The 27,077-nt window shown below is 59.9% G+C and overlaps 1 protein-coding gene and 2 long non-coding RNA genes across 3 annotated transcripts; all 3 read right to left on the bottom strand.

Annotated features, from left to right (window-relative positions):
• Nucleotides 1-448: 448 nt before the first annotated feature.
• On the bottom strand, nt 449-12,088 carry AQP1 (aquaporin 1 (Colton blood group)). Its single transcript, NM_001003130.1, is given in 4 exon segments — nt 449-726; nt 1,516-1,596; nt 1,852-2,016; nt 11,668-12,088. Coding segments are annotated over 4 exon segments (816 nt in total). The 5' UTR covers nt 12,058-12,088; the 3' UTR covers nt 449-546.
• On the bottom strand, nt 4,869-10,294 carry LOC119866734. Its single transcript, XR_005369673.1, has 2 exons — nt 9,876-10,294; nt 4,869-9,781 (listed from the first exon to the last, which is right to left on the bottom strand). It is a non-coding gene; the product is annotated as an uncharacterized LOC119866734 (long non-coding RNA).
• Nucleotides 12,089-20,890: 8,802 nt separating the features above from the next.
• On the bottom strand, nt 20,891-27,077 carry LOC119867320. Its single transcript, XR_005369221.1, has 4 exons — nt 26,938-27,077; nt 25,576-25,680; nt 23,814-23,941; nt 20,891-21,109 (listed from the first exon to the last, which is right to left on the bottom strand). It is a non-coding gene; the product is annotated as an uncharacterized LOC119867320 (long non-coding RNA).

Here is a 27,077-nt window from a genome sequence, read left to right as displayed (position 1 = left end):
TCTGGGCGTGGAGCTGGGGCTGGAGGCCAGCCTGCAAGAATGAAGCCCATCTGCCCCTTGCCCCCTACCACTGCACCTCCCGGGGGCTCTTCCCCTCTAAGCACCCTTGGGGGCAGAGTGCGTGTTCGAGAAGAAGGAGGGCCGCGGCCAGAGGCAGAAAGCAGTAACAGTGGGGCCCGAGACACCTGGAGCAGGTGAGCTGTTGAGCAACTCTGGGATGAGAAGGACTTTCTGGCACACCTTCCGTCACACTCTGAGGGGACAGCTTAGCAGGGTGGGTCCCTCTCTTTCACTTCCTCTGTGACTTCAAGGGAGTGAGTGATTGGTAAATGTCGGTTCCCAGGAAGCCCAGAGGCCAGGAAACAGAGAAAGAGAAAGAAAGTGATAGAAACAGCCCCAAACCAGGCTTGACCACGCAGTTCCGGAGGGAACTGGTTGGGAAGTGACGTTGGCCAGCTTGTCAGAGTGTCTAGGACGTGATTGCACCCCTCCCGCCCTCCGCCCGCCCCTGCCCACCCCCGCGTGGGTGCCCGGGCCAGGGCCTCTCTACTTGGGCTTCATCTCCACCCGGGAGTTGATGTCGTCGCCGTCCAGCTCATACTCCTCCACCTGGCCGCTGGTCCACACCTTCACGCGGTCCGTGAGGTCGCTGCTGCGGGGGGCCAGGATGAAGTCGTAGATGAGCACCGCCAGGGCTCCCCCGATGAACGGCCCGACCCAGAAAATCTAGGAACAGAGCAGGCCTGCTCAGAGGGCATCCACGGAAGGCCTCCTCTCCTGGGACACCCGCCCTGACGACCGGCGTCCCCCACGCCCCACCTTGTAGCACGGGCTCCCTCCCGCCCACACCTGGTGTTAGGGCAGGCAGTGCCGAACCCCAGTGTCCTGATGCCAGTGACCCCAGAGCTGGCCCAAGCCAGGGCTCTGGTAGTGGGCCGCTCCTCGCCTCTGTGTGCCCCAGCCCAGGGGGCCTGGTGTGACTAGACCAGCCCCTTCTTGAGGGTGGCCCCTGCCCCAACCTCCTCAGCTTCAGAAGGGCCACAGGAGTGTCTGGTTCGATAGAGTGTGGCCTGAAATAGAAACCTTGGCGGTTAAGGACGCTACATCCATCAAGCGCTGACTCTGCGCTAAGCTCAACCTACAGGTGGTGAGGCCGTTCGTCCCAGAGGCCACCCCGGGAGGGAGGGAGGCACCACGACACCCCACTTTGCCACTCAGGGAATGCAGGCACCAGGAGGGCCAGCAGCCTGTCCATGTCACACCGAGTGGGAAAGCGGCGGAGCCACGGTCCAGCCTCGCTCTCAGCCACGCTGCTGGGATGTGGGCAGGCGACCTCCCGGCCTGAGGTGTGACCCCCCACCATCCCCATGTCAGGCCTTGCTGTCCCCATTTCCAGGCCTTGTCTGTCTCCCAGAGCCTCTGTGATGGGAGAAGACGCCGCAGGGTGGAGTTGGAACTGCCATTCAGCACCAAACCTTCCCACCACGTCCAGGGGACATCCCTGCGCCCCCTTACCCAGTGGTCCTTGAAGTTATGTGTGATCACCGAGGAGCCGAAGGACCGGGCGGGGTTGATACCGCAGCCTGTGTAGTCGATCTGCAAGGGCAAGGGCAGGAGGCCACAGGAGCCAGAGAAGCAGAGACAGGAAGAGGAGACACAGTGACACACAGGGAGCAGACAAGGAGGTGACAATCAGACCCCGAAAGAGGGGGGCACACTGACCCAGAAAGATGGTCAGGAGGTCTCTGTGCTGCCCTCTCAGAGCAGGACCCTGTCCCCTGCACCCCCTGCCCATGACAGGGTGCCTGGCCCTGTTCTCCCCGTCCCCACCCAGGAAGACCCCACACTCACCGCCAGCAGGTGTCCCAAGGCCACAGAGAGGCCGATGGCCAGGGGGCCCGAGCCCCCGAGGTCACGCCGCCTCCTGTCCGTGGTGGCCAGCACGCACAGCACCAGCTGCAGGGTGCCAATGATCTCGATGCCCAAGCCCTGACCGGAGTTCACACCAGGGGCCAGCTGTAGGGAAGGGAGACAGCAAGGTTCCGTGAGCAGGTGAGGTGGGGACCGTGTCCCAGGCCCCCCAGGCCCAGGCACCTCAGTGCCCTCAGAGCCCATCACAACAGCCCCCCGGCAGGCCCAGAGGGGGCCAGGCCCACCTAAGCACACGCTGCTGGCAGCCAACACCAGGCTCTGGCCCTTTCCACACCTTTGAGGAGGTGCCAGCTCAGCTCCGGTACCTGCCTGCACCTGCAGCTCTGCCCAGAGGCGAGGGGAGCCTGGGATGAGGCCGGGCATCTGCGTCCGGCTCCAGCCGGCCCGAGGGCCTTGGGGTAGCAGAGTGCCCCAGGCAAGGGCCGAGCCCCACGCGTGGGAGGACACGGGCAGGGATGCTCATGGGAGCGGAGCACATGGTGCGAGGGTCCACCTGGACACATTGCTTCACACCCCAAAAGTCCAGAACATTCTCCCCCATACCCTGCTCATCTGAAATCCCCTCGCCTCTCTCCTTGGGCCTCTCTCCCCTGCTCTCCGGCCCTCTGCCTCTCACCCCACGTCCCCTGGTTCTGCGTCTCTCCCATTTCTTCTCTGTCGTCCCCGTCTCCCCCTCCCTCTCCCTCCTGGACCAGCCCCCTCCTTCTCCCTGGCCACATCGCCCCGCCACTACCGTCTGGCTGCCACTTGCTCTTGGGCCACTTTTAGAAACATGACTCATGGAAAAAGAAGGGAATGGGAGCTGCCGTGAGGTCACCCGAGCCCTCCTCCCCCTGCAGCTGCGCCAGGGAGACCCCTCGCCAGGGAGCCCCCTCACCCTCCGCTTTGGGGGGTCTCAGGGGCCAGGTGCACCCGCACAGGGGAGCTGCTCCGCATGGGCAGAAACCCACTGGCAGAGATGCCCGGATGCGGCCACGTAGGCCGCCTTGCCCAGGCAGAGCTGCTGTGTCCCAAGGAGCCTGAGCTTGAAGTCTCATCCCGGGGGCAAAGGGGGAAGGAGGGGTCCTCCAAAGCCAGAGGGCATTTTATAAAACCCTAGGTGGGGGGCCTTCCTCCGTCCCACTCCCCCACCCCCGAGGTTTCTCAGCCCCACCCTTGAGGCCATCTTATAAGAACAATTCTCTTCCCGCTTTTGTCTGCAGTCCTGGGCCACAGGGAAAGTGACTCACATCCCCTCCCCTGTGAGGCAGCCCTAGCTCTAGGCCTTTCCTGGCGGACCCCAGAGCTGTGACCCCCCAGCCCGGCCAGCCCTCTGGGCAATGCCCAGTTCTCTTCCCATCCCAAGGTTGGGTGATAGGGACAGAAGCCCTGTGTTCAGGTCCTGACTCTCCGACTTGCTGATGCCACGGCATGGCCTTTCTGATCCTCAGTTTCCCCCATCTGTAAAATAGCTTTTTCCTCCACCCACTTTCCAGAATGGCTGGAGTTTCAAAGGCAGTGGGGGTGGGGAGGGTCTTGGAGTGTTTGGGAAGGGCTGCAGAGGTGGGAGGGACCAGGACAGTTGTGGCTTTGTTCTGATTCATTCTCACCTTATTCCCAGGATGGGTGGGGAGGGGGACAAGCGGAAGGGGAAGGACCCTGCATAGGGTTGTGGAGACCCGAGTGAGGCCTGCCTGGAGCCAGGACGGGCTGTGGAGGAGAGGCCGGTGAGACAGGGCCGACTTGTACAGATGCCAGTCACCCTCACACCTGCCGCACACTCCTCTTCTTGCTCCCTCTCCTCTGCTCCCCAGGCTCAGCCTCATTGCTCGTGGGTGGGAGTCCTGAAACCAGGCCTGGTTCTACGTGGCTCCTACCGCCTATCCTCCCCCATCGCCACCGTCTCACAGACGTGGCCTGGGCAAGCTCATCTCCTCCCTCAGTTCTTAACCAGGTCTGAGTACCCCAGCCCCTGCTTTGCCCAAAGGCACAGGTTTTCATGCAAAGTGAGCAGAACAAGGGGGCCAATGCCATGGCCAGCACTCTGAGTCCACAGGAAGAGGAGAGGGTTCCACCTTCCCCGGGGAACCCTGGGTTATAACCCCTTCCTGACCACCCAGAGCCTTTAGCTCAGAACCGCATGGGGTTGGCGAACTTCCTCTCCTAAAACCCCTCACCACCACCACCACCACTAGGAAGTATCCCCGATTGCTTCAGCGTCTACTGACCGCTTCTCTTTTGACCACCAATGCACTTGTGTGACTTACATCTGGCCAGACTTGATAATTCAGAACTGAGAGGGATAGTTAGGGGTCTGTTGAAACTTGACGTCCAGGAAAAAGCAGGTAAAAATTCAAAACATGTTACTGTGCATAATCCGTTAAATTTGAAGCAATTGCTTAAATAGGGCTAATCTCAGTTGTGGCCACTTAATACTAAAATATATATGTATATGTTTGCACATCCAGGGTTTGCACATCCAGGTCTTATAGGTCACTACTTAAGCCCCCTTCAAAAACAAAACAAAACAATCAGTTTTATGAATACAAGTGTGAACCACAGAATAGTCCCCACATGGAACCTGAAGCATCAGAAAGAAGCAAGTCCTCCATTTTCACATCCTACCCAAGTAAGCTCACGCCCAAGGCCCAGTTCAAACCCCACCAACTCCAAGAAGCTTCCTCCGGCCCCTGGCTGGAACTTTCTGCGGCTATGTCATCACACTGTCACTGACTGCCTGCAACTCTTGCAGGGAAGTAAGCCTCCTGCCTTTTCTGTGGGTACCTCGGACCCCCGGCCTGGCAGCTTGGCGAGGACAGACCTTCCTGTCTCACTGCCTAGACCTCAGAGGGGATACTAGCTGGGTAGTGACCAAAGTAGTAGATAATGCTAATTTTCTAGAACTTCCACCCTGTTTAGAGGCAGCCTGTTTAGAGGAAGCTTTCTGGGTTCAGGGCTGGTTTACTTGCTTTTTGGCTGGGAGGCCACAGGCCGTCATTAGTTTTTGTGGGTCTTATGGGGCAGCCCATGCAAGCCTCTGTGAGATAATGGATGAGGAGGCTGAGTCCCCAGGAGGAATTAAGAAAGCCAGGATCTGGGGATCCCTGGGTGGCTCAGCAGTTTAGCACCTGCCTTCGGCCCAGGGCGTGATCCTGGAGTCCCAGGATGGAGTCCCGCATCAGGGTCCCTGCATGGAGCCTGCTTCTCCCTCTGCCTGTATCTCTGCCTCTCTCTCTCTCTCTCTCTCTCTCTCTCCCCCCCTCTCTGGGTTTCTCATGAATAAATAAATATAAAAAAAAAAAAAAAGAAAAGAAAAGCAAGCCAGGATCCTTGTCCCAGCCAAAGATCCTGACTATCTACAGGTCCAGCCAAGGGACCTGGCTGTTCCTAGCTGGGACTGAGGAGCGAGTGGAAGATGACCCTATAGCTGCCAGTGTGACCCAGGCTCCAGCACGGCGGGGGCAGGGGCTGTGTACATGGCAGGGCCAACCTCTCTAGACAGTACGCCTCGACCCATCCCTGCTGCCCATGGGCAGAATGACCAAGGTAGCTCCCTAGGCCCAGGGCCCCCACTCAGAACCTGGGCACCCTGGTGTCCCACCCTTGGGGAACAGCAGGTTCCAGAACCAAGCCTGGCTGCACTCTGAGCATCCAGTTTTGAAGAACAGGGGAAGGGAGACATTGAAGCCTGCCCTGCTCGCCCACTGCCTCCAGGACTCAGCACTCACAGCGAGGAGGACCTTAGTGGGTCCCTCGTGTCACCCCTTCCTAGGTGTTCCTGTGTGCAGGTACCTCTGGGTAGCCGTGCCCTTGCCCGCCTCTGTGGATCTTTGTAGATTGGTATCTGCAGGATCTGGGGCTGATCCTATGGGTCCAGGTGGGATGCTCTCCTTTTCTTTTTCATTAGACATTAAGAGGCTTATTGCATCATAATTGAACGAAAAGTCTACCAAAGAGCTGCATGAATTCTAAACCTATAAGCACCAAACAAGACAGCCTCCCCCAAATGACAAAAATTGACAGTTTTAAGGCGAATCTGATCAATCCTCCACCAGCGTGAAAGAGTTTACCGACCCCTCTCTTAGAAACAGATAGACTAAAGCAGTCAGACAATATAAAGAGCGCCAACAGGGAGGATTTGAGCCACCTGATTACCAAGCTTGATGTAAGGAAAATAAGTAAAGCCCTGCACCCCAAATTCGAGAATATCTGCTCTCTCTCTCAGCCCATGTGGACACCCAGACAAGCTAGTCGTGTATGGGCCCTAGTGGCCCACCTGTCTCTGAGAATCCTGATCACACAGGTGTCGTCTCTGTGTGTCAGGGTTGGGAGGGGGTGTCTCTGTGTGGAATGTGGCCCTGCCTGACCATGTTGCGTGTCTGGTGGCACTTCTGGGTGTGCCATCCTGTCCCTTGGCATCGCACAGCTACACACAGGTGCCACCACTGCCTGCGGAGAGGGGCAGGGGAGGGAAGGGAAGGACGTCCCCTTGAGGGACAGCCAGCCAGCTGCAGGTCTCAAAGGGCCCTCATTGGCTCCCAGAAGCTACTTCATCTTCCTGGCAAGGAACAATACACAAAGCAATGGCTTCTCCTTCCCTCCCTCCTTCTTTTCCTTGCTCCAGGGCAGACCCCATCTTCCTGCCAGGGAAAGGAAGAGCCTCCACTGAGGAGCACCTACCGCCACCCTCCTAGGACCGCAGGGCCTGAGTGGCTCTACGGGGACCTGTGTGTGCGCCCAGGTGCTGTGCGTGCGTGCGTGTATGTTTGTGTGTGTGTGTGTGTGTGTGTGTGAGAGAGAGAGAGAGAGAAAGAGAGAGAGAGAGAGCCTGTGCAGAAGCTAGGGCCGGGCGGCAGGCTGGGGGCATGGGCCTGCCCTACCCTGATCTGCTATGCAACCGCACAATCTCAGTGCCCCGGTGGCCTCTGTGTCCTTATCAGTAAAATGGAAGCGTTGGCCCGCACGGTAACCCGGGATGCCCCCCAGTCCCCAGGACCTGCTGTCGCCCTCCCAGCCAGGGTCCCCACAGAGCCATCTGAACCGGGCTCTCAGTGTGGCCCACAGCCTGTCACAGGTCCTCCCTCCCAGAGCGGCCAGCGGTGGACAGGTCACCTGTGCACGCCCCCGGGACAGGGAGCCTGTGGGCCCTCTGTGGCCCCTCCCCAGATACAAACTGCTCCATGCACCGAGCAGACATCTGTTCCTCTCTAGTTGCCCAAGGGGTGGGATTTCAGGCCCTGAGAGGAGTTGCTCATGGGAATGGGGCATTTTCTAGTCTTTTTGGCCATCTTTTGAGTTGGGGGTTTTAACTCCACAGAACTGCAGCTCCTTGGTTATATGAAGACAGTCCCTTGCTTATCCCCCTAAGCACCAGTGTGGGGCAAGGAGCGTCCCCCAACACCATTCCGGGGAGGAGCCCTGGCTGGTGGGGGACAATGGCCATGACATTTTCCTCCCCACACCTGCAAGCGTGTTGACTCAGACCTGGCCATTCAGGAGACCCCAGACCCACTGGTGCTTCCAGAGGGCAGGGACCACGGCCCCCAGGGAGGCACCGCCAGCAAAAACAGGGGGCTCTTCGGGAAAGCTTCCCTGAGCCAGTCCCCACAGTGTGGGCATGAGGCAAGTTTGACCCGCCTGGGGGAAGCCCTGGTGGCTAATGCTGAAGGAACCCCCACTGGGTGGGGCCCCAGAGAAAGTGGGGAGCACTCGGGCTGAGCTCAGGTTGGGTGGGGGTGCTCCATGGAGTCGTCCGCACTGAGCAGTGTGAGCAGGAGGCTGTGCCCTGGGGGCCGGGGCGGGGAGGCGAGTCCCCGCAGACTGAGCGCTCCAGCGGGGCACGTCCCCTCGCAGGGCATTGCGCTTTCAGAGCAGGGGCTGCCAGATTGAGCCCTGGTTAGGGCCGAGCTCTGGGGTGGGCCGCATAGGGCTGGCGAGGCTGCTCCAAGGGCCCTCACAGGGGAAACTGCCTCAGAATTTTCCGTGGTGAGGGAAGTCTCCACCACAAAGCTCCTGCCTCTCTACGCCCTCCCCCTCATCTGGTTCTGGCTGGAAACAGTAATTATAGGTCCCGGCTATGGCACACCACCCAGCCCCCAGCCCCCTCTCCGGGCACGTCCATCTGAAAACTGGCTTTCCTTTCCCTAAGCCACCCCAGCCCTGGAGGAGGCTGCAGAGGTCGGGGAGCGGGGGGCCCTCAACCCTGGAAGAACTCGGGGCCCATGTAGGCGACAGGGGCCAACAGGGAAGGGACGACCCGCCCACCCTGTGGTTGGGGAAACCGAGCCTCAGGAAACTGAGGAAGGGGAGAGTTTAGGGCTGAGGTCAGGCCCCGATGTAGCAGAGAGAAGCGGTCCCCAGGCTCAGGCCCAGAATCAGCAGGGCTGAGAGAAGACCCCGAAGAGAGAAGGCCTGAGCCCGCAACACCCCCCTGCCGGGGTGGTGCTGAAATCACCGGCTGGGGGACCGCCAGGCATCCAGTCCCCTCTAGGACACAGGGAGACCCTGGCCCGAACCCCAGCCCTCCACTCTCCAGAGCCGCAGCCTCCCACGGGTTCCCCCACCCATCGGCCACCCTGACCTCCCATTGCCACCTTGCCTGTGCTCACACCCTTTCTCCGCCTGGAAGCCCCTTTCCTGGGCCATTCAGGCTCCTGTGGCACCTCCTCCCTGAAGCCTTCCTGGCCCTCCCCATTGCTCAAAAGCAGACGTTCTCTTCCGCCCTGACACCTCTTATCACAACTGCCTCCTGCCCCATATCGCGGGCAGCTGTGCGTGGGGCTTATCTTCCCCGCCAGGGGCCTTGGTCGGTCCAGGGGTAGGGAGCTGGTTGGTTGACTCAGCCCCTGGGGGGCCCCCAGCGGCCCCAGTCTGGTTAACAGGGAGCATGGGTGAGGGAGTCAGGAGAAGAATAAGAGAGCTGGCTATGAGCGTCTTTCGTTTCCCAGCGCCCAGCCACGCCCTGCGGTCCCTGTTTCACACATGGACTGGGCCACACAGGCTAGGCTGCTGGCATGAAGCGCGTCAGCCTCTGGCTAGGGCAGGGTCAGACGGGGCCACCGACCCCTGCCTCCGACACTCTTCACTTTGGGTCAAAATCGAGGTTTGGCTCTTAGAACCACCCGGGATCCTCCAGGCTGGACAGAGGCCCGTGATCTCTCCAGGGCGTATCCTAAGCCCTGACTCAGTGAGAAGAAAGTTGTCCCCACCATGCCCCCGGGGGACACCCCCTGACTCACCCCAACCGCTTCCTGCCTCCTCTTTCCCTATTTTTCTGAGGAATCTCCATGCCAACAAAGGTCTCCACCTAGATTTGGGCCAGGGTGGGGCCCAGGGCCCAAGGGGCTGTGGGAGCCTCCCTCTGAGCCTGGGGGAAAAAGTGTGTCACTTGCTGCAGAGACCGGTCTCTGCCTCTCTTGAGGCATCAGGGCCACCTGCCAGGAACTTCAGATGCCTTCACATCGCAGGTCCAGCGTCTGACAGGAGCCCTGGGAGAGATGCTTTCTGTTTCTAGGCCCAGACTTTGGAACCCCAAACCTCCCTGGTGTAGACAGGACAGTGCCTGCACCCCACCACAACACTCAGGAATCTTATGGTCAGCGAGGCCCCCCGTGGGCTCCTCTTAGCCAGACCCTCCTGGGAAGGGTGATAAACACAAGTCCCCAGAGTGAGCTTGCTGGTGGTTTAGGAGGGGCCAGGAAATATCTATAAAGACCTAGGTTCCTTCTTGGAGTCTCAGGATCCTCAGCTCCAGGAAAACGCAACAGGTTAGCAGCAGACAGGACGTGAGCCCGGCGTGCTTGTCCCCGGCAGGAGCCTGTCCCTTTATCTCCCCCAGCTGCCAACGGCCCAGCCAGGCATCTGGGCGACTCTGCAAAACGGAGGCCGGGGCAGGGAAGGGACACTGGAGCAGGCTGCGGCCAGACGAAGATGCCACGGTAGGCGGCCACCCTCCCGGCACCTACCCGTGATGCCCGAGTCAGAACGCGACGTCTGCCCACAGATGCCTGTCCTGCCTGTCCCTGGAGAAGGAGGGTCAAGACAGGGCAGGGGCCTGCGGACATTCAACCCCTCCCCAACGGGCACCTTTTCGCCACCGCCCGCCCTGCCCACCGAGCCGGCCACGGCTGAACCTGACCCCACCCGGGGGTCACTCCCCGGAGTCACCTGGCCCTGCCCTCTGGAGAGCCTGCCGGAGCTCTCGTCCCTTCCACCCACCTCGGCCACCACGTTCTTCGACTAAAGTCTAAACTCCAGCCCGCGGGCTAATCTTCAATCTTGGGCCGAGCAGCGGTTGGCTCCGCGAGGGGGCCGGGTAAGGTGTCACTGTGACACAAGAAGTGCTAATCCCCCCCAGCCCGAGCCAAGGCCTCGCCAGCTGCCCTCTGCACCAGGCCTTACCAAGCCTCCCCGCAGCTGCAGCGCCAGGATCTGAACTTTGGCTGGGAAGCGGGACAACAATCGCTGTAATCCCGGGCCGCGGTCTCTGGGGCCCTGGGCTGGCTCCCTCCCGGTCCCTGCCCCCGCCTGCCCTGCCCAGGCCCCGAGCCCCGATTCTGCAGATCTGGTTCCTCCCGTGTGCTCGTGCGCCACTCCCCTGTCCCGGGAAGGCACCCTCCGAGCCTTCCTCAGCCTCTCTCAGGCCAAGCCTCCCCCCGCCGCGGTGGCCCCGGGCTGGGTCTGAGTTTGCACTTGGCCGAGGGTCTGGAAAAGCCCAGGTCTGCGACAGCAGGCAACTGCCGCCAACGGCCAATTAGCTGTGCTAAGCGGCCCGGGAGGAATTCTTTGCAGCAGCCTGCCACCCACTCACCAACATCTGCTCACCATTAGTGCCCCCGGCCCAGACCCCATTGGGGCCAGGGGCAATGGGCATGCACAGGTACACACTCACCGCCCCCCGCCCCCGCCGCCCACTCACACGGCTGCACTAACACTCGCAGACCCACGGGAGCGCACAGCTTACACAAGCCCGGAGACCCATGCCAGCATCCACGTGCACACACCGTTCACACACACAAACACACGTGCCACACCTCACGGTGCCCGGCGACAGAGAGTGGAGCCCAGACGGGAGGCGAGATGTCCCCACCCTGGCCACCACCCCTACTGTAATCCAGGAAAACCACCTGCAAACCAGCCAGAATGTTTTCACCTGCCCCCACCGCACCCCCGCTGCCCCGCAGCTTCATCTAACTCTCGGGGACCAAGGAGCAGGAGGGGCTTTTTCCCTGAAGGCAGTTTGTTTGGGGACCTGTGTGAATATGGGGCGGGCTGAGGGTCCGTGTGGCCACCCATGGGTCCTGCTCATGCAGCTGCTGACCCGCGCCAATGTGCCAGGCACCCAGCTTCGGGGGGCTGGGGACAGCGGGCAGCGTGTCCCCAGGGTCCAGGCTGTAGGAAGAGGGAGCTGGCTGCCCCGGCCGGGCAGAGTGGAGACCTAGAAGCTACAGCCGAGGGGTGAGGAGCTGCTGTCCCCACAATTGGTAGCTGCCTCCAGAGCTGATTCCCCACGATAGACGCCTGCAGGGGACACTGGCCAGACTATTATTCTCTGGGTCTCGGCTTCCCACGGTGCCTGGTAGGAAACGGGCTCTGGGCTGCAGGTGTAGCTGAGTTCCAGCCCCAAGTCCTCATGACCTCCAGCCAGCTCGTGCCCTCTCTGCTCCTCGGTGTCCCCATCTGCACAATGGGTGAGGATGAGACCTATGCCGCGTGTGCTCTGCTCCAGAGCCCAGCACCTGGGGCCACCCCACGTACCTCGTTTCGGCCGAGGGAGTTGTCCGGAAGGGAGGAGGTGATGCCCGAGAGGATGGCGGTGGCCACGATGGCCCCCACGCACTGGGCGATGATGTACATGACAGCCCTGAGGATGCTGATCTGGCAACTGAGCAGCAGCCCCAGCGTGACAGCTGGGTTGAGGTGGGCGCCACTAATGTGGCCCACGCTCTGGGCCAGGGTGGCAATGCTCAGCCCGAAGGCCAGTGACACCTTCACGTTATCCTGGGCCGCACCTGCTGTCTGGTTGTTCCTCACCGGGTAGTTGAAGCCCAGGGCAGAACCGATGCTGATGAAGACGAAGAGGATCATGGCCAGGAACTCGGCCACCACCGCCCTCCAGAAGAGCTTCTTCTTGAACTCGCTGGCCATGCTGGCAGGGGGCTTGGCTTGAGACCGCTGCCTGGTGCTCGACTCCCTCCGAGAGCTGAGCCACAGCCCGGGCTGGGCCTATTTATAGGGCCCGGGGGGAGGAGAGGAGGGGGGGGAGCACAAAGGGAGGAAGGCCTCTCCTTGCTCCTGGCCCGCCCCGCACTTCACGGGCCTCCTCTCAGCGATGGATGCAGACACAGCTCTGCTGTCGGCCTGCCAACTTTTTTCCCTCCCTCCTCTCCCCCCTCCCTCCCTCTCTCCCTCCGCCCTCAGCCCTGCCCAGCCCGAGGAGGCAGGCGGGAGGCAGCCACTGCTCTAATAGGCTTTGGGAAATTCCTCCAAGTTGGCCCCACTCAGGGGGCCAGAGAAATCCAGGTGTCCCCGCCCTATGTGCGGAGCTCAGGGGTGTCCATGGGCAGAGCCAGAAGCTCTGGATGGTGCAGGGTGGGTGGGTTGGACTCCGCAGGTGGACTTTGCCTTCCCGAGAAGTGGGGCACCATGATCCTGCTCGCCCGGCATCCCATCCCATCCCGGAGTGGCGTTATTCTGGACAGCACGGGTCCAGGGGTCCCCAGGGGCATTCTGGGTCTCCCACACCCTGGCCCAGGCCTGGCTACAAGATGTCACCTTAGGGATGCCCCAGGGGCCCAGCACCACTGGCCAGGCCCAGTTGATGGGGACACAGAGGCATTAGGAGGCACGGAGAGCTTGTCGGTGGCCCACCCCGCACTCTGTGGTCAAGGGCAGGCCCGAGATAGGCAAGTAGCCACTCTGGGAGCCCTCATTGCTCCAGAAGCAATTAGAACCAACGATAGCAGGGCAGGTGGAGAAAACAGAGGCAGTTCAGGATTTTCCTCTCCAGGGCTGCATGCTGGCAGACCCCAGGGGGCGAGGGAAGGAATGGCCAGGTAGCCTGGAGACGGAGGCAGAGACGAGAGAAGGAGAGAGGACACAAGACAAAGGGAGAGGCAGAGAGACAGAGTCAAAGGGCAAGTGAGACGAGCGAGATCTCAGGCCAGGCTGAGGAGGAGAGACAGCCAGGGAGCAGAGACGGGGAAGAGACAAACCTGACAGAGGAGACGCCACTGGAACCAGCAGAGGCACGAAGCAAGAGGGGAAAGGTGGGGTGGGTGGGGAAGAGGCCGGCCCGCAGACCCCTGCCCCCAGCCCCTGCCCTGCACGCCGCCAGCCAGAGGCCCGACAGCAGCCGGTAAGCTGTGCAGGCGCCCGGACTCCCCCAGGCAGGGGGCTCCTGCCGGCCGCCTGCCCAGTCGGTGTGCAGCGAGGGCAAGAGCAGCCAGGCGGGGCCGGGAGGGGGCGAGGCCAGGCCCGGGAGGGAGCGGCCCTCTCTGGGCCTCTCCTCCCACCTCCCGCCCGCCTCCCCGGTCCCCCACGGCTGTGTTGGCGTCTCCCCATTTTACAGCTGGCAGATCGAGGCCCAGCCGGGGAAGGACATCCCTGAATTCTGCACGCGCCCGGGGCGGGGCCAGGATGAGCCTGTGGCCCTTACGGCTCCCTCCCGAGCCCACCCGCAGTGCACACCCTGCAGTGCACACCGCAGCCACCAGGGATCAGCCTGGGATTCGCTGGGAGCAGGAGGCCCACCGGGGGTGGAGGTGGCGTAGCTGTGGCCACCTAAGTACACTTGAGTGCCTGTAAGTACAGGATGGAGTGGATGCGAGGCAGGGAGTCCGTACAGTGGCCGGTGAGCCCTGCGTGCTCCGAAAGCCCCAGCGGCCAGAGGTCATGTGTGCCTTATTAACCATCCAAGAGAGGGACCCAGCCAGACGGGGCCACTTCCCAGAACCTCCTCCACTTCCTTTCTTCTGGGCAGCACTTGTTGCGCTGTCCACGCCCCAGGAGCCTCCTTCACGCCCTGGCCCTGGGCATTCAGAGTGTCCAGGATCCTGTCCGCTGAGCTTCCTGGCCCTGATGGGGCCCACGTCTGTCCCCGCCCTCCAGCTGGTGGGGGATGAGTTGAGGACTCAGCTTGGAGGCAGCAGGCCGAGGCCGGGCACTAGACCCACAAGGGCCAGGGGACTCAGGCCAGCGTGGGGGGTACGGCATCTCAGAGGCAACAGGAGCCTGGGCATGCTACGGCTTCAGCGACAGGGTCCACAGGCCAGGTCAGGGCCCACGTAGCTGAGGATGCTTGATGTGCCACTATGCATGAGGATGAGAGTCACGTGGGGTGTACTAATTTATTCACCAAATATTTACTTAGCATGTGTCCTGTGCCATCCTGTTCTCAGCACTGGGGAGACGGCCACATGCCAGCGAGCCCAGCTTCTTGGCCTCCTGAAGTTTACAGTCTAGCATGAGCCTGCAGGCCCTGTGCCCCCGCTCTGGGCAGTGGAGCTTGTCACCGTGCAGGGCACGTGTGCATGAGTGTGTACTTGCCAGAGGTCCACCTCCTTCTGGAGCAGGGCAGGATCAGGGGGACAAAAGTGCTTTTGCCAGGGCAGATTAGGCACCTGCCAATCTCAGGATGACGTGAGGGTCCTCAGGACAACACCCCAGAAAACCACAGTATCTCCTGCCAACCCCCCATGCCGGCTGGGCCTCTGCCTCGAATGCCACACACCAGTAGAGTTCCGTTCCCTCAGGCAAAGGCATTGCCATCAGCAGAATGCAGAGGTCTCCGCAGTAATGCCCACCTACTCACCCACCATCTCCCACAAAGCAAGGGGGCCTGTGTAGCCCCGACCTGCTGATTTCAGTGTGGAAGGGAGAAGGCCTGCCGCTGGAGCCCCCGCCCCAGGAAGGCCGCAGAGCCCATGACCTTCCTCTCCCTGGACGCCACAAATCCTGCCCAAGTAGGGAAGGAAGGGAGAGAGAGAAGGAGGAATGAAGAGAGAGAGAAGGAAGGAGGGAGGGTGGAAGGAAAGAGCCTCTGGTGAGGGCTCATCGTCACCACACCCCTGGGATGCTCCGATGGTAAATGATTTGCCAAAGAACAGCAGAGCTGCGATTAGAACTCAGTACCCCCTAATTCCCAGAACCCCAGGCTGGTTCTCTGGCTGTCAGGAAAGGCCCCTGATGGTCCCAGGTACCAGTTGGAAACCCGGTAACAAGTTCAGGACTGAGGCACCCAGGCCCCAGGATGGGCAGGGGATATGGGGGGAGAAGTGGGAGGACCCTCTGCAGCTTTTCTGTGTAATGAGGTGCGGTGAGGGGTGGGTGGGGAAGGAAGCACGGACTGAGGGGACACACAGAGAAGCTTGGGCTCTGAGGCAGGGTGCGACCTCCTCCCAGCTCCTCCTCCGCTGCGGCCGGACTCTGGTGAGCTCCGTGTCCCTCCCACGGGCAGCGGCCTGGGCCCAGCCACCAGATCCGCGGGCCTGAGCCAGGCTAAATAAGAGGGGCCCGCCCCCACCCACCCCCCAGCTCCGAGCCCAGGGCGGGGCCCGAAGCCGCTCGGGCCGGGCACTGTCTGGCCCTCCTGGAGCAGCCGTCTCGGAAAGCGTTTTTCCAGATGTGCCTTATTCCCGACGAGCCCGGCGAGACCCACTTTCCAGTCGGAGCTGGTTGTTCCCAGGACAGTCTGGGCTCTAGCCCCGCCAGGATCCAGTGGGAGAACCTCAGGCTTTGTCCAGAGATGGGTGCACAGATCCCCAGATGCACGCTAAGGAGTGGGACCTCGGGCTGTGTGGGGAGAAGACACCCACGGGCGTGGCCGCAGCCACCAGTCTCTTCGCCAGAAGCTTCTGTGGGGCACAAGACAGAGGGGCCGAGGGGGATGGACCCTCCCTACGGGCAGGGCAGGGATTTCCCACCCACAGGCCAGGTCGTGGGAAACAATGACTTCATTCCCTCCGGGAGGCCCACCAGGAAGATGGAGTTTGAGGCGGAAGGGCCCTCTGATAGCAGTCTGGCCAAGACCTTGCAGTCACCACCAGCTCACCAGCAGGCTGCATGAATCTTCCAGAATCGCTCAGGCTTTCCTGAACGGAGGCAGAGCGCGCTAACGGAGGGTGGGAAGACAGGACAAGGTCCTGGGGAGGGGGTGAGAAATAACAGAATGCCTTTTCCCAGCAATGCCCCTCAACAGGGTGCTCAGCGCATCCCTCCCCTGCCCTTGATCTAGGACCTTCCAGCCCTGGCTCTTGGCTGCACAGATGGGGCCTGCTCCCCCGCCCCCGCCACCACCACCACTGCCAGGGAGCCACGGGCCAGGGAGGCATGGGCCAGGGCCAGGACTTGGCACTAGTGTGGAGCCACCCTTCCCCGGGGCCTCGGCCAGCCCCCCACCCCTGAGCCCGGGGCAGCAGAGGAAGGATCCAGGTCCAGAGCTCAGAGACCAAAAAGAGGACAGCATGTTCCCCACCCTCCTCAGCCCAGTCCCAAAGGCTCTGCGCTCACCACCACCCCTTCCCAACTCCAGACAAGGGTCCCTGTGCCTCCAGGCTCGCTGTTCCTGGATATTCGCCTGTACACGCTTCCTCCTGCCGGGCACCTTCCCTCCTGCCCCTTCCCAGCTGCCCGGCCTCCCCCGGCCTCCTCCACGGTAACTGTGGAGGTTAAGGCCATGCCTTAACCTAGCCTCCGCCCCACTACTTGCCCCCACCTGTCCCCTGATGGCCCCGAGCGGGTGAGGCCAGGCTAGAGCACAGGGCTGGGGTCGTCTCCCTCCTTGCCCGCCGAGGCCTGAGCAGAGCCAAGCTCTGGGCCCAGTGTGCTGGGGGATGATCCAGAGGGCATCCGGTTCCCCCGAGAGACCAGCACCCACCTCTCAAAGCCCGTGAATTCCTCCCTGTCTGACAGAGGACTCCTGCCCGTTTAGGTGTCACACGATCCCCCTTAAATCAAAACCGGATTTAGCAGGGCCACCAGAACCCACCAGGCAAAACAATTTAGGAGCTTTCTAAGCTACTTCTCCTCTCACCGCCTTCCCTGAGCTGCATTGTGGCTCGTTGTGCGTGTGTGTCGGGGCAGGGGGAGCAGCGATGTCAAGCCTATTTCTGGAAAGTGGAATTTCCTATGTTTTACCAATTCTCCAGCAACAGCCCCTGCTTGATGCTGCAGAGGAGGAGCCAGAGAGACAAGATGGGGACTGTTGCCCTCAGCCCTGCGAGGGTCAATGAGCATTTGACACGCCACGTCCAGAGATGGGAGCAGGGATCTGAGAATGGGCCGGGCTCCCAGGCCTGAATGAGGGTGCCTTGAGGACACAGGGCTGCCCCCTGTCCCACCCCCAACTCTGCTTGGACTGGAGGAGAGAAGAGAGAATGAAGTCATGGTTTCCCTAGCCCTGCCCTGCGGGCGAAGAGGCCCTGCTGGGCCAGGAGGGCGGCATCCCTCGCTTCCAGAAAATGCTGGTGGTGGTGTTTTTGCCAGGCTGGACAAAGGCTCTGCCTAGAGCCAGCCCTGGCAGTGTGGGTCCCCGGAAGGGAAGTCTTCATCATGTGTAGAAGTGACTTCGGAGCATTTCCTGTCCCTGGGCACACACGCACCCCTCTCCCCTGGCCTGGCTGCCACTGCAGCTTCCACCCCACTCTTCCAGGCCCCTACCTTCTTGCCTGCATCCTCAAAAATCTCCTGTCTGTGCCTTCTTAGATTATAAAGCATCGAGATTGGGAAAAGAGGCTCTGATTATCATTGGCTCTGATGCTTTCATTTTACACATGGGAAACTGAGGCTCAGAGAGGCGAGATGACATGCCCAGGGTCGGTCTGTGGGTCGGGGTGGAGCCAGGACTGGAGTCGAGGTCTCCTAACTGCTGCCTAGGCCGGGTCTGCTAGCCACACCCAGCCTCTTCCTCCTCTCTTCTCTGCTTGGTGAGAGGCCATCTCCTCCCTGGACTCCAGCAAGGACTCAGAAAAGTGCCTTCCTGGAGCAAGAAGCCAGAGACCCCCCGGCAGCCAGAAAGGTTCCATGAGGGGGCCGACCTTCTAAGCCCCCACCCCCCGGACCTGACGTTTCTGTCTCCAAGCAGGGCCCAAGCCAGTGTAAAGGCATGTCAACTCCCCACCAATGCTGTGGTCCCCAAAGTGTCTACCCCCACGGCTCTTTGAGGTCTGCTCAACTTTTGAGATTTCCCATGCTACCCTGCCCCTGTCCCACCCCACCCCTCACCTATAGCTGGTGTCCGTAGAGGGAGTGTCCAGGTGCTCCCAGCAGGTGCAGCAGGGACTACGCTCTGTCTCCTGCTCCGGCCCCTCTCCTGGATGCCTCCATGCCGTCTGGGCCCCCGGCCTCACTGCCCTCCTGTGGGTCCTGCAGCCGCCACCACCGCTCTCTACTGCGTCTTCCTCAGCTGGGTCTCTTTCCCGAAAACCGCCACGGCTGCTGGATCCTGCCCCAGCTGCCCCTTGGTCCCATCATTCGTGCTGGGTTGCCCTCGCCTCCTCTGGGTCCTGCTGCTGGGACAAGCTGGGTGCTTCACTGGGCCCAAGCCTCACTGGTTTCTTTGACTTTTCTCCATAAGCAAAGCCCATCTGGGTTCCTCGAGTGGGAACAGGTGCCGGCCCAGATGCAGCCTCATGCTCCATGCTGGGCCCTACAGCAGGACTGCTTCAATGCCAGCGGGTACCACAACTTTAGAGAAATTGTTCCTCTGCGCTAGTAGCTCTGCTCACAGCTCACCACCAGGATTAATATGTTCATCTTTATATCAACACAGTCGTAAAATTCAGCTCTTCATATTTTTTATGGAGGGAGAGGCCCATGAAATTAAAAGAGCTCAGGGTCCATAAAAGTCATAATGTGGCCCTGATGACCGACATAGCCATCCCCCACCACCACCACTGTGGCTAGACTGCAGGGCACAGGGCAGCGACAGAGATGAGCATGCCCCAGCTAAGCTCAGACTGACCTCTCCAGTAAGTAAAGCATATTCCTGGGCTGATGAATCTTCTATCCCTCTTGCCTTCCCCTGCCAAGTCACACCCAGCCAGGGTGCCACCGCATAGACTCAGCTGTCCCCTGACAGTGAATGGGCTTTCATGCTCACCTGTATGCACACACATACACAGCATGTGCCTGAACACACATGTACATACCCCCAGGCAGTGCACAGGTGCACCCCAGCATATGCATCTGTTACCTAACACATGGTATGCACACACATGTAGACACATGCAAACATGTGTGCATACTCAGACATATGCAAGTGCACGCATATCCTCACATGCATCTAAATACAGACTCACGCAGTGGCCAAGCAGCCCTGCACCTCCTCTGCTGTGTACACTGTGGCTTCTGTTGCCTATACCCTGAACTCCAGGGACTCTGCACAGTCTCTTTGGCCCCTTTGAGTGCTCATGGCTATTGCCACCTGTGCTGCTCATAATCCTGGGCCTCTCTCATCTCATCTCCTTTCTCCTTTTCGGGGAGCTGACTTTAAATGGTGGAGAGGAGGAGGCATTGGGCAAGAGGAATGCAGTGCTGGGCACTTCTGTAACTGCATGGCTCCAAGGTTCCTCTCTTGGGAATATGCTAAATGTGTCCTAGTCTCTTCATTCCCAGCCAGGAGCCCCCACCCTGGGTGGGGACAGGGACTGGATCTGACCCAGCTCTCTGCTCACAGCCAGGTGGTGGACAGGCTCAGTGTGCTCAGCAAAGTTTTGAAAGGTGAACAGAGCAAGCTGCCTGCCAGCCCACCAGCCAGAGTCAGGAGGGGTGTTCCGGGCCCGCCTGGAGTGGGGATGAGCTGGTTCACCTCTGGGACCACCCTCTTTCACTCTGTGGACTTCCTAGGATGCCATGATGCTGTGGGCTGGGGCTGGCAGGGGTGAGTCTAGGAAGGTGGGAGGTACCCACCCTTATCCCCGTCCACTGGAGACCCCTCCCTCTGTGGTCCGCTCTGGGGATTCTATTCATGTGAAGCCAACATTCCTGGAGCCCACAGGGCCAGCAAGATCATCTCACACAGGCAGATCGCTGTCTTGCCTAATGAGAAAATGATGACATGGCCCCCTGCCCCGGGCCCCTGCGCCCAGCCAGGCTCTGGCTCCCCAGCCCCCAGTGCCACCAGTTTCACCCCAATGCACACACACCTCCTGCTTTGTGCTATTTTCTGCAGGTGTGTCCACTGGTCAACTCACAGGGCTGTGCCACCCCTCTAGGGCCCTCTTGTCACAAAGGGTTGGGTACCTCTGAACACCCAGAGTGTTAGACCATTAGGATAGGAGGTCCTTTGGGTCATTAAGACAAAAGTAAACTGAGGCCATGGGCTGAAGTGGTTCCCCCATGTTGAGCACAGTGACCGCCCTGCCCCATCAGCAGAGCAGCAGCCAATAGGGCAAACGGTGGACCAGAAAGGGCGTGCAGCATGAGGGAGGCGGCAGGACTCCCTGCCACACACACCCTGCTTCATCCCTGCACACCTCCTCCTCCAGGCCAACCTCACTGGGGACTCTGAAGAGCCAGGGTCTGAGGATTTGGGGATACAGTGTCTAGAATTCAGGAAGCCCAGGTCCTGTTATGGTGATCCTGTCTCTGCCCAGGCCAGGCTCAGGCCTAAAAGAGGATAAATATACAGTGTTGGCAGCAGCCAAGAGGTGAGTGAGAAGCCTCCCCCCAAGCACTCCATGTTCAGGATTCAGAAGCCAGCTGGGAAAGAGATCTGGGTTAGCTGCCTGCCTGCATCTTCCACTCATCCTCACCTTGCCAGTCTAAGAGCAAGTGGACAGAGGAGGAGACCCAGGCCATGGGTTCCCTAGTGGTTGGGGGGCCAGATTCACAAATATAAGGCAGTCAGAGAAAAGCCCAGGTGGTTATGGGCTGGAGGTGGGGGAATAATCAGTGAGGGTGGGAGAAATCACTAGAAGCCTCTCTAAAGGAAGCAGGACTTTGAATCATGGCATTTCAGGATCCGAAGGGATCTCAAAGGCTGCCTAAAATGGCACATCATCAGACCCAGGATGCTCCTTGATATCATTCCTTCCAGAAGGCTATGATCCTCTACATGGGTACTTACCCCACAAGGACAGCTCATGGGAATGGTTAGAGAGTTGCTTATGCACGGACACAAGGCCCCATTTTCTGGGGGTTGCCACTTCTCAGGAAGGCCAACCCCAGGACTCTCAGGCCCTCTGCGCTCCTCTTCATCCTGGCAGCGGGAGGCGGGGTGGGGGGAAAGGGGTCAGGGCTGGGCACAATCATACCAACACAATCCCATTACCCCAGGAGTGGCCAAGAGCCCAACTGTAGGACGATCACCTTGGTCCACAAGGGAGCAGATACCTGGCTCGTGAAGGGTCCCCTCTCCTGGGCACTTGCCCACCACCTGCCTCATCCTTATATAGACAACAACCTAAGAGGGCTCCCATCCCACACCCCTCAGTGACCTGACCCTGCCAGAGAGCAGAACTGAGGGTCAAAATAAAAGCCAGGGCTGGTTTGATGGAGTGAGGTCAGGCTTGGGCAGGGCTGCTGCTGAGGTCAATGTCTTTGGTGGAGAAGTCAGTGTAGGAAAGGGGAGAATCATTCCTGGTCTTACTGCATATACCTTTTATAGCTGTTCTAAAAGCATTTGAGGATTCCATCAGCGCTTCTCCCACTGTAATGTGAACACAAATCCCCTGGAGGTCTTATTAAAATGCAGCTTCTGATTCAGTAAGGTCTGGGTAGCGCCCAAGATTTTGCATATCTAACAAGCTCCCAGTTGCTACCAAGGCTCACTGGTCTTAGGACTTTGAGCAGCAAAGGTCGGAATTATGAAACAAAACACTAGTCTAGTTAAAACAAAAAACACTGGGGAGGAGGAAGCTTCTTACGAGACCAGAAAGAGATTGCAACTGAGCATCACGTTCCACCTGAGCTTCCTGGAAGCCATGGCAAGAAAGGAAGACATGTTCGCCAACGGTTACTGTGGTAACAGAGGCAGCTGCCTCTGGTCGGGAGGACGTCTTTCCCCTGATTCTGGCTGCCCAGGGAACTGATGGAGCAGCCCCTATTAGGAGGAGCAGGCCTAATGTTTCAGGGGGGCATTTGGGTCTCCCTGTGAGAAGGGCTGAGCCATGGCACCCACCGCAGTGGGGCGCATCCCTGATGGAGAGCGTCACAGCGTGGATCACACAACGCCCCGGGTGCCTCACCTGGGGCAGTGCCATGGTCAATGCCCATAGGAGACCATCCTTCCCCACTCGCTGGCTCAGACCCGAGCTGGGGTCTGAGAGTGGTTCCTGACAACACAGAGGGCTTGCAGGCGGCCTGTGGGTGTTCAGGGGAGGGCCGCCGAGACCTAGGCCTGAGCCTCAGGAAGGGGTGAGGTGGATTTGTGGGCAGCGGAAGAGCCCCACCTCTTTCCAGTAATCAGGAAAGTCTTCCTAGAGGAGGGGACATGGCAGACAGATTTGTTTATGTAAAGGAAGGGAGGTGGTTTGGGAAGAGGAAAGACCAGGGAGAAGGAGGGATGGATGGGTGGGCTTCCAGCCACGGTGGAGGGGGGGAGGGCCCCTCACTGTCCCGCTCTCTGGGGCTGACTCCGACCCCCACGGGGGGCTGCTGGGACAGGGATGTGGCACGTTCCATGAGCCTGGCCGGGCCTCTGAGCCTGAATCTCGGCTTTCCCTCCAGGCTGGTGCAGAGGAGGCACCTGGGCCCTGCCTGCCTCCGCCCTCAGGGCGCTCCTTGCCCAGACCCGTGCTGGTGGGAGCTGGGGCCGAACGAGGAGCTGGCACGACTAGGCCACCGCACACGACTGTGGGCGCAGCCATGGATGGGACACAGGAGAGGACAGACTTGCTCAGCCTTGTGCCACATGGCTGTAAGCGGTGTGTCCCCAGGAAAGGACAACCCCAAGAGTCATCTCGGCCTACAAGGGTGTCCAGGGAGAGTGCAGCTGGGTCACATGGGGCTAGGTTCTCGGCTTCCCCAGCTCACCCCTTCCCAGGGTGACCGAGGACACACCCCTCTCCTCCCAGCCTCCTTTGTGATGAAAGGGACGACGTGCACAACCCCAATGACTTTCCAGAAAAGGAAATGGAAAGTCTTTAGACAAATAAACCCAAGGTGTGTCTGTGTTAGTGGGAAAGAAGGAAAAGAGCGCTTGGCATTTTCTGTGGTTGCTAAAGCCATAGGGGCTGGGGGGATGACAGGAGATGGGGTTTGGGGGAGACCCTGAGGCTGGCTGCCCACTCCCACCTTGGCTGGCCAGCCTTCCGCTGGGAAGGGCTAGACAAGGGGTCTGACTCATCCTTCTCTCTGGGATGCTCACAGGGAGGCGTCTGAATCGAAGGGAAAACCAGGCTCCCATAATAGGTTGTAGGTATGGAAACCCGGACACTCACAGGCATTCCTGAAGGCCCTGAAGTCTCAGGCCTGGGCTGGTGACTGGAAAGCAATCAGGGAAGACAGGGGACAAGGAGCTCCAGGAAGTCTCTCACTCCTCTGCCCTGCGTGGGGGCCTCCCAGGAGGCAAGGGAGCAAGTGAGAACCTGACACCTGCCATCCATTAGCCTGGAGGCCCTGGGCGAGTGCCTTGGCTCCCAGAGACTCAGTTTCCCCATCTGGGAGGGGGAGGTTGGAGGGAGGAGCCTGTCAGGTGCCGCACACAGTGTCTGACACTGGTGCCCTCGTCTGGGTCTTGGGTGTGGTCACCGCTATGTAGAGCCACCTCATCCAGTCACTTCATTTTACAAAAAGTGGGACCGAAGCCCAGAGTAGAAAGGGAGGGCCCCACGGGGTGACCAGAGAGGAAAGCACACATCCAGTTAGCCCAGGAGCTGCTGAGGGCCCAACAAGGGGAAAGGAAAGGAGGGACTACCATCTGGGGTGGGGGGAGGGTTTGTGGTCAGGGAAGAGGTACCGACCCCTGGGGGTGCAGCTGGCCTCACTGTGTCACGGCGTTCCATGTGGTCATACTTCTTGCATCTCAGTGAGTTAGACCCACCGCAGGTCCTGCGTCTTCCCATCCAGCTCCCAGGAGAAGAGCCAACATCTGCTGGGCACACACTGGGTACCAAGCTCTGTTCCAAGCACTGTGCATGGACCCCCCACACCAACCTTAAAAGGTACAGGCTATGATTATTCTTTTTATAGGGAGGAAAGCTGAGGCTTGGAGAGGTTTTGTTTTATTGTTTGGTCACTTAACTCAGGTGACACAACCCATAAGTTGAAGCTAAGATCTAAACCTGGACTGTCAAAGCCCCGGTTGGAATTCATAAGCACTCTGGCAGGCTGCATGGTCCCCCGTCTTACGGTGCACACCGCCTGGCAGGTGCAGCAAGGATCCCCCAAACCCAGGGATAGCACAGGTTCAGGAGAGCCAGGGCCCCCACAACAGCACATGTGGAAGAAGCATGAGACTCGGACCAGGGTCCCAGGAGCTCTCTGTGAGAGACTCCTGGTCCTCGGGAGACGAGCAGTTCCCATAATGCCCACTAACATCCCAAAAGGCCAAGCTAGGGGGCCCTTCAGCTCTAATCTGTGAATGGAGGTGGGATACGGCATGCCAGGGGCCCTCCCCACAGCCACCGAGAACCCAGGAGCCATCCTGTCATCCTGCCAGCCTGGCCGTCGTCCATAGGCACTTGGAGGTGGCCAGGCCCAAGGGAGGCTGCTGGGCCCGTCCAGCTGGCCCAAGGTCACCAATGGCTGCGAAAACAATGGGCAGTGGGTCCAGCCGAAGCCGGGTCCAGAACAAAGGCCCGGGTACTTCCTCGCATTGAGGCCCCCTCCTTCATGGTTTGCCAAGACGGGAGACGGAGGAAGCCTTCATCAGGAGGTAGGGATGTTTTGCAAAGACTGTTCCCGGGAGAACTGCAGCTGCCACTGCCCTCAGGGGAGCACACACTGGGAACGGCTGCTCCCGGCCAGGCCTGCCTGCCGGGAAGCAGGGGAGAGAGGCGCCCTCCAAGCCCGCGGGTGCCCCCACCTTGCTCCCTAGACTGAATCACTGAAGTGCAAGGTGTCTCGGACCGCAGCTCCTCCCCGGGGTCCTGGCTCTGAGGGAGGTCAGCATCTGCCTTCTGAGCTGCCCTGCACGCTGCTGCAGCAAAGTCCTCTAAAGCAGCGTGGGGCCACCTCTGCCCTGCTCTAGGAACCCCCACAGCTGCCCAGCACGCAGAGGGCGGCCTGAGCTCCTCAGCCTGACATGCAAGCCCTTCAGCTCTAATCTCCCTTAATGTCCTCCCACCTGGAAGGGCCCAGCCCCTTCCTCCTGGCAGCTGTGCACCTGCCCATCCGGCCTGGGGTACTTCTGCCCTTCCTCCTCTCCAACCCTCCCTCAGGGTCCAGCTTCAATCCTCTCCCTCTAGGAAGCCTCCCTGACTGCTCTAGCCCCTACAAATTCCCCTCGTCTGAGCCCTGTGCCCTCAATAAAATCCAAGAAGGATCTGAGCCCAGGAGTTTGGAGAGCACCAAGGCAGAGATCAACTGAGAGTAGAACAATCCTTCCTTAGAGTAAAGTTCCCATACACACCGCGGTTTGTTTATATAATCGTCCTGACATAATTACTAATAGCACCCTCCCAGGTTCGGGCCCGGGCTGGAGCAAGGGAGGGGTGAGGCAGAGGGGGCAGGGCCCAGGGTTGGCACTGACAGCCGGGGCTCCAGTGCCCTGGGAGTACTCACAGTGGACACCCAGGCAGGACACAAGGAAGTGGATGCTTATCATGGAGATGGGCTCCATTCCACAGGGAGGCAGGACTTTGCTGAACCTCACAGATGTCAGGGGGCCTTAAAACAGAAAATGCCAGATAAGCACCCAGAATTGCCCTTATCAAGGGCCACAGGAAAGGCGCCAGGTTTAATCTCAAAACCACACCTGGAATCAACGGTTTAGAGACTTCGAGCAGTGCCTCCCCACCCCAGCACCCTGTGACTGGGGCTTTATGCCTAAGGGTGGGGTGGGGGAGGGGTTTCTTCAAAGATGGAGAATGAACTTTGGGCCCTCAATCAGCCCCTCCGTCACTGCCCAGATCCCAGTTGGTGGTTGGCACCCAGCTACAGGTTTCTCCCATTACCCTACATGTGCACGCATATGAGTGCACGTGCATCCCCCCCATCCCCACCACCTCACCTCTATAGTGCTCAATTTCCTGGTCTCTAGGTCTGGGGCTCATTGTCTTCCCTCCCTTCCTCCCTTCCCTCCTGTACCTGTCCCATCCTGAGGGCACTCAGACGACAGGGCCTGCACTTTCAGCTAGGTAATCCCTGAGGGCTTATAGAGGAGGGGCCTTGGAGATAGGCTTTGAGGGTCTAGGGTAGATCTGGCAGATGGTCATGGGGACCCAGAGGGCAGGGACCCAGGGGCAGCAAAGAACACGAGCAAAGGCTTCAGGCAGCGAGGGAAGCAGTGCTATGGTTTGGGGTGGGTGGAGTAAGCAGCTGGAGGAGGGAGCGAGGTGGGGAAGCAGAATGACAGACGGGTTGGCATCACCCCCACCCCCTTAGACCTCCCATCAGATGTATTCCCTTCAGCCCAAAAGCCATCCAGTGGTCTGGTCTCTGGGAGACCCTTCCATGAATGACAAACATCCTATCTGGGCCTCAGTTTTCCCCACTGTAAACAGAGGGCTTTCAATGATTTCCTAGGGAACAGGACATAGGATAGACCTCCCTGGGGAATGCTGACAGGGCAGTGGGATGAAGCACTATGGTCCCGAGATGGCAGGAAGGGCCAACAGTGAGCTGCTGTGACCATCGAGCCCCTGGCCAGTGCGGGGCTCTGATTCTTCTCTTGTGAGAGCAGGTCTGCTGGAGCGACATCCCTGAGCAGCGTGCAGGCGCTGGCAACGTGCCCCCCTGACCCATGGGCAGCCTGCCTGCCCCCTCTCCCGCCCACCTGCCAACCCGCCCCTCGTCCTGCATTAAGCAATCTCTATTATCGCAAATGCCTGACATTTTTCCCTGGTAATTACAGCTCCCGCAGCCCCATGAGGATTAGGGCATGATTAGGGAGTAGGGAGGACTCTGGCAGATGGAGAGAAATACCTGCAAATAGACTTGGCACCCTGACTGCCTCCTGCAAGTTCAGGCTCCCGGAAGAGCTCAGTGGCCGGTGAGGATCGTCCATGGGGCCTTGGAAAGCAAAGGCCATCCGCATCTGTCACTTCCATCATCTCCTGGCCTCC

Source organism: Canis lupus, chromosome 14 (assembly GCF_011100685.1).
Source record: "Canis lupus familiaris isolate Mischka breed German Shepherd chromosome 14, alternate assembly UU_Cfam_GSD_1.0, whole genome shotgun sequence".
Taxonomy (NCBI): domain Eukaryota; kingdom Metazoa; phylum Chordata; class Mammalia; order Carnivora; family Canidae; genus Canis; species Canis lupus.
The sequence above is the reverse complement of the archived record's forward strand: the minus strand, read 5'-3'. Positions and strand labels throughout refer to the sequence as shown.